This window comes from Chenopodium quinoa, unplaced genomic scaffold (genome assembly GCF_001683475.1).
Source record: "Chenopodium quinoa cultivar QQ74 unplaced genomic scaffold, ASM168347v1, whole genome shotgun sequence".
NCBI lineage: Eukaryota > Viridiplantae > Streptophyta > Magnoliopsida > Caryophyllales > Amaranthaceae > Chenopodium > Chenopodium quinoa.
Window position 1 is genome coordinate 8,315,247 of NW_018742204.1, and position 6,567 is coordinate 8,321,813.

A 6,567-nucleotide genomic window follows, 5' to 3' on the forward strand; every position below is an offset into this window, starting at 1 on the left:
TCCAAGTAAATGTGAATAGAGCGTCCTCCAATTAGAGAGTGCAAAGAGTTCTAATAAATCAAAATTAAGGGAAACATTAAATCGAATAAAATATGTAAGGGTCATCTTTTGATATTACATATAAGCCATTTTCCACTATTTATCTTATTTACCAATTTAATTTTAGCATGGGGGACTATTTAATCAATTATCTTTACAGCTTTGGCGATCAAAAACTCTTGACATTTCATTTCACGATCCGTAAACATCTCTATCAGTAAATCTGTATATTGATCAACCTGCTCCAGGAAAGAAGACCACGTCATCAACACATATCATTTCTTTTGATGGCATTTCAATTTAAGCTGTAAGGTACATTCAAGTTCAACAACTAGTGATGAGTTGACTGAAGCAACCTGTGGATGCTCTTAATGATGCAGATAAGAAGGAAAAGATGCACAAAATTCATTATCGTATGTACTAATTGAGGAAAACTATAAGACATTTAAAAGTTAGGATTATTTGTAATTTCAATCAAACTATCAAAAACATTTTATTAGGATTTAGAATATTATTATATTTACAACTAAGAAACGACTCCCTCAGTCCCTATTTTTTTGCTCCTTGTGGGCTATGCACACAAACGAATATGGAGGAAAAGAAGAGAGAAAAGTGTAAGGGGGTTGGTATGGCCCCACCATGTGTAAAGAAGTAGGGAGAAATTTTTTTGTATAAAGAGATGGAGCAAAGAATTTAGGACAGTCTTTAAAGGGAAATAGGATAAAGAATTAGGGACGGAGGGAATAGCATTTGACTTGAAATATATATTCTTTTTCTTCAAGCAAGTTTCAGGCTATGATATCCACATATATTATGGTATTATATGGAGTGAATTTAATAGTGTAAGATAATAAAGTATTGGTTGGAGAAGTTGTCCTTCCAATTTACAATCATTCTCCCATCCCACTGTAGCTAAGCTAGAATCCCACCAAAGTCTGCCTATAATGGAGAAGATATCTGATTAAATAAATATATACTTTAGCCCTGTTCTCTACCAACAATCCGCCTTTGAAGTGTTTGAACACACTCTCAAAAGAAACAAAGGATGTTGACTTCACCTAACCAATCTTCCATTAGCCGCCACCGCTGTCACCACCATAGCTCAACCATCAGCTTGCTAACATCCAATAAATTGTGAAAACAGATGAACAAAGGCAATTTAGTTTGGATGTGATCTAGAGGTGTTACATCAACTGTACAGATGAGTATTCTTAATCCAAATAAATCTAAAATTAATGCAACAAAACAAAGAAAAAGGTATTAAAAATTTAACATATAGGTTCACTTTAATAATTTAAACATAGTAATATGAATAAAAACAACTAATACTTAGCCAGATAAATGTTTTTTTAGACTTTAACAGCCTCCAGAAATCCAGGATAATATAAGGCAATATTTTCAAATCAATCAAAAGTGTTCATACATCTATGTAAATTATGAACAGGCAATATTTTCAAATCAATCAAAAGTGTTCAATACAAAAAATGATCATCAATAAGCAAACACACTTATTAGTATTTAGAATTTTACCGATAATCTTGGACAAAGCTTTACTTTTCTGATTGCTTTCAGAATGTCATCATGAATAGTACTCTGTCATTACAAACAAGCTCAGCAAATTATGAACATAACAAAAAAGCCTGGTAGTCCGTAGTCAGCAGAAAAGCAAGAAAATCCATGCTACCTTCATATTTTCCTCAACACGGTAATACTGGGGCAACAACAAAAAACAAAGTCAATATACAGTCATACACAGGCTAAGGTTCCTATGGAAAATAGGTACACTAAAACCTTCTCAAATTCAAAGAAAGCATTCAGCTTATTGTCTAGCATCAAGTCGTATCTTACTAAAGCAATTAACCAAATCATTCATACAATCATCTTATGCACCAAGATGCGCAAAATCTTAACTGGTATATGCACATACCATATAAGGCTTCTGATATGACAAACTGCTATAATGCTGCACATTGAAAGCAAACATCAAAAGGGATGGAATAATCACATAGAAATGGTAAACGACATCAATAATTCAAAGCTTTACCAAAACCATTCTGCTAAGATCACGTTCGGTCAACAAAGAGTATCTTTCCCGGTCAACCTTTTTATAGAAAATGCACTTGCAAAACTCTAAAACTGATTCATTCTGCAAAAAATACATAATCTTGTGGAATAAACTTGCTAATACCAGTTTTTGACCAAAAGGGAAAAAGACAAAATGCACGGTACATTACACAATACACACACACCTTCTCTCCTACAGGTGCAAGTTCTTCCCAAAACTTGTTTTGTTGATCAATAACCATGCGAGAACTACCCATCCGATAAAAATCCTCCTGTCAAGTATAGATGTATAAACAATATAATAAGTATACAGTAGAAAGGAACAATGATCAGACGCATGTCATCATTCTGGTTTGAAACATCCCAACTTTTAAAGAATATAAAGCAGAGAGAGGAAAGGAGAAAATCATAGGAACTTTTAAGGAATATAATAAGTACCTTGTCATACAACAGGTGAACAAGAGTGGCAAGTCCTTCAATCAGACTATCATAAAGTAGACCAGGTAATTGCTTGCAACCAACCAGAAAATTTCCGCAACTATCTAAGATTAACTCTTTTAATGCAGCTTCCTCAATTGCTTCCAAATGCTCATCAATAGTGACTTCATTAAGGTCGCTCTGGTTATTTTGCAATCCAATAGGATTGAGTTAGTTCATAAATAGATTTACATAAAAGGTTTTCTTCAGGACAAAATCTTACTAACCAGAGTATATAATCTTATTTAATTAGGAAGCACACAATCTTATTCATTTAGGAAGCCCACCAGGAAGCTTAGTTGTGTCGCACACCTGGCTTATGGTGAGGCTCCAGACCTCCTTTAAGGGGCATCAAGTTGCTTACCATAACCCTTGTTGGTACGCAATCATTTATTTACTAGTGTAAAAACTCTCTAAATATTGATTATTTAGACAGCATCAAAAATATTGAGGAAAAAAAAAAACTTCTTAATTTTACATAGTAATTAACCTATCCAATTTGCTTACCATAACCCTTATGTTGCTTACCATAACCCTTATGTTGGTATACAAGCTTTTCCCTTTAATAGTGTATGATTCTGTGATTGAACCATTTTTATCCAATTTGCTATTTCCAACTATCTTACTAACCAAAAGTATGTAATCATAACAACAGAAATGGAGAATAATTGAAGAATAAGTAGATAGAAAAAGATTACAGCAAGTTTTGGCTTCTTCGCCAAAGGTTCATCGCCTGGACTTCCGTTGTCCGACAACGTCTTCCCAGCTTCATCATCTGAACTTTCGTTTTCCCACATGCTGTCCCATTTTTCATCGTATGAACTTTCGCTGTCCGACATCCTCATCCCAGCTTCATCTCCTCCGTCCGGCATCGCCAGAATCAAGTTGGATAAACAAATTTACCAAATTTAGGCGATTTTCGAAATTTGGAACAAATCACTCAATAATTTTGGATTGAAAATTGAAACATTAAAAGCTAAAGCAGAACAATTCAGAAAAAAAAAAAAAAGTTTGGATAATAATCATAAAAATGGAATTTGGAAAGAAATTCAACAACAATAGGTATAATTATTAGCAAAATTAGAAACATACGGACGAGAATTTGATAAGCCAAGAGGGAGAAGGTCAAGAGAATGAAAAAGTTAGGTATTTTAGGGTTATGGATATCGAGAAAGAGGGGTGTAGAACTTTAGATGCAGTGAAATAGGGGAGAACTAAAAGAAGAATTAACAAAAGAATAAGCTTTGACTTTTACACTATTCACACTCATCCTTTGACCGTTGTTTGTGAATAATATATAAGGAAAAATATATTCATGTGAGATCTTTTTGAATTCGTCTCAATAAGTACTATCATAATATGTAACTTTTGTAATTTTTACTTATGGAAAATTAAAGTTATTAATCGTTAAAATTTTGCATTGGCAAACGTGATAAAAGAAACAGGTCAAGTAAAAAAGAACAGAGGAAGTACTTCGTACCGAGTACTTATTCCCAAAAAAAAAATTAAAACAAAAAAAGGACGGAGTACTACTTTAACTCGTGGGATAAACATAGGGATGGTAGTAGATCTGCACCCGACCCGAGGGTGGTGGGTATCTGAGGGAGAGGAAGATCGTTTCTAGAGTTTTACGGGGCTAGGGGAGGTTTTTTCGGGGGAGGGAGATCGGGGAGTGGCGGCGAGGGGCGGGAGAGGTGCGGCGAAGGGCGGCGAGTGGTGGAGGGGGTGCGGCGAGTGGTGGAGTGGTTGGGTGGTGGTTGGAAATGGTGGGAAGTGAAGCAATGTGGTGGTGGTGTGGTGGTTGGATTGGTAGCAATGTTTCCCTTTCTTATTCAAAACAAACAACACAACAAAAGTGGAGGATTTTCATTCCATTCCTTGTCTTTCCCTTTGTTCATTTCATTCTGATTACCCCCGTGCGAACCAAACGGCCCTTAAAACAAAAAAAGGACGGAGCACTATTTTGCTCGTGCGATACACATAGGGATGGTAGTAAATCTGGACCCGGCCCGAATCTTTGGATCTAGATCCGTTTCTCACGTATCTGGGTCTTCAAATTTTGGACCCGTCAGATCCGGGTCCTGCTGTAAAAACAGATTTGGATCCAGGTCTGGCCCCTAGACCCAGACCAGATCCGTTTACCCGTTTTTTAATTTTCTAAAAAAAAAAAAAAAAAAAAAAAAAAAAAAAAAAAAACTAAAATTATTTGTTTTTTTATCAAAAATGTTGGTGACATTAGTACTTCTTAGGGCCTGTTCACATTTATTGAACTGAACTGAACTGAATTGAACTGATTGGAGCTGAATTGAACTGAACTGAACTGAAATTAAGTAAATATGAACAGGCCCTTTGTAGTGATAAAGATTAGCCCTTTAAAGAGATGAATTTTTGATGCTCATATCGGATACATCATCGTTGTTTTTTCACTAGCTTATTTGTTTATAATGTTTTCGTTGTTAATAATTTTTTTATTTTAAAATATCATATCACTTATATATAAAGTCGGTCTCGCAGTCAGGCCACAAGACAGCGACACTTGGCATTCCAATTTTTCGCCATGTGTCGCGCCACACAGGAGATAAATAGGTATTATTGTGACACATATGATTATAAGTAAGTGATTTTTAGATAGATTTTATAAGATGGAATTGTTGTATAGAGTTTTATTATACATTGAATTCTAATATTTCATATGTACAAAATTGATCATAACTTTTATAAATATGTACTCCCTCCGTTTCTTATTTCTTGCAACAATTACCATATTTGGGTGGTTCACATTTCTTGCAACAATTTTTTTTCCTCTTTTAGTAAATTTTTAAAGGTAAATTTACATATGTGCCCTTATTATAACATGATTACTATGCTGATTTATACTAATCTAGATACAATTACCCTAGTTAAATCTAATCAGGAATTAATGATTCCCACCAAATAAATCAACCCCCCTCCCCCCCTAAATCTCCCCTCTTTATATTCATCAGATTGATGAACACATCTGTTCATCTTCCTAAATACTCTATTGAATGCGTTCTTCACCTACCTGCAATAACTCCATGGCTATTTGCTCTCCCCCTCCCCTCTCTCCTCTCTCTCCTCTCTATATAACAATCTCTCTTTCTCTCTCCTGTTCCTTCGAAACCCTAACTCATCTTCTCTCTTTCGCCGTTTCCTTCCTCTTCCATTGATTTCCCCTTTCAGCAATTTCAGATCTGTGAAAAATTCCAAAAAAAGAAAATGAGTTCCTCTCCAACCACCGACGCTTCACTTTTCTGCTACAAAAATCTCTCCCCCCCCCTAGAAAAACCGATTGATGATATTCCTCCATGCACCACTAGATACATATGTGAGAGGGGATCTAGGAAGATCAAACCTCCGCGCCGCCTAGGTTGAGGCCATTGTACTTTCGCTGCCGCCGCGGTGCGAAGCTTACTGAGTACATATCCTCAGACAACGAAAGTGAGGTTAACACAGATCTTGCTTCAAAAAAACCCTAAAAATGTTGTTGAGGTGATAGATCTGGAAGGGGAGAGTGAAGGTGAAGGATCTAGAAAGGGGAAAGGTGTTGTGACTGAGACCCGTAACAAAAGGGAAGGGAGGTGCTTCTGGATCTGGTGTTCTGCTTCCTACTCTAAGGTTGTGGTTGATGGAGCTCAGTCTGTTTATGAGAAGAAGCAGAAGAAGGGGTCCCTCTCAGGGATGAAAAGGGTGAGATCTGGGTTGCTTGTTGATCCGGAGCAGCTTGCTGATGAGGACTACATGGATTTTCTGAGGGATATCCACCCTGAGTAGTTCGCTGGCAACTAATTCTGCAACGTATAACCTTTCTTCTCCCTTCAATTAAATTTATTGTGTTTTTTTTATTTTAATAAAAATGCGTGTGTTGTGTGGTTTGAGTCCCTCTATCATTGTTATGGTTTGAGTCCCTGTGACAGTGATGCTATGGTTGACATTCTGTATGCTATATTCTTGATTTTATGATACTCT

General features: G+C 36.0%; 1 protein-coding gene across 10 annotated transcripts; it reads right to left on the reverse strand.

Annotated features, from left to right (window-relative positions):
* Positions 1-6: 6 nt before the first annotated feature.
* Positions 7-3,798, reverse strand: LOC110710744. Of its 10 annotated transcripts, XM_021889277.1 has the most exons (11): positions 3,673-3,798; positions 3,309-3,430; positions 3,109-3,159; positions 2,542-2,721; positions 2,289-2,375; positions 2,084-2,203; positions 1,967-2,002; positions 1,724-1,750; positions 1,570-1,632; positions 1,098-1,125; positions 508-978 (listed from the first exon to the last, which is right to left on the reverse strand). In XM_021889277.1, the coding sequence occupies exons 2-11, from the start codon at positions 3,423-3,425 to the stop codon at positions 851-853; spliced, it is 837 nt and encodes a 278-aa protein (XP_021744969.1). In that variant the 5' UTR covers positions 3,426-3,430; positions 3,673-3,798; the 3' UTR covers positions 508-850. The 10 variants fall into 10 exon arrangements, with proteins under 10 accessions (XP_021745117.1, XP_021745161.1, XP_021745339.1 ...); XM_021889469.1 differs by lacking the exon at positions 508-978 and adding an exon at positions 203-278 and having other exon boundaries at positions 3,309-3,795; XM_021889647.1 differs by lacking the exon at positions 508-978 and adding an exon at positions 261-278 and having other exon boundaries at positions 1,098-1,156; positions 3,309-3,794.
* Between the last annotated feature and the right edge of the window lie 2,769 nt (positions 3,799-6,567).

What these genes read in the sequence shown, in the direction of transcription:
- LOC110710744 (XM_021889116.1), bottom strand. Translation starts at nt 3,452, where the DNA reads ATGCCGGACGGAGGAGATGAAGCTGGGATGAGGATGTCGGACAGCGAA. An exon ending in TTGCACCTGTAGGAGAGAAG is followed by an intron (nt 2,204 to 2,288) that starts GTGTGTGTGTAT and finishes TTATTCCACAAG; the next exon opens with ATTATGTATTTTTTGCAGAA. An exon ending in AGCTTTGTCCAAGATTATCG is followed by an intron (nt 1,126 to 1,569) that starts GTAAAATTCTAA and finishes TGGTGGTGACAG; the next exon opens with CGGTGGCGGCTAATGGAAGA.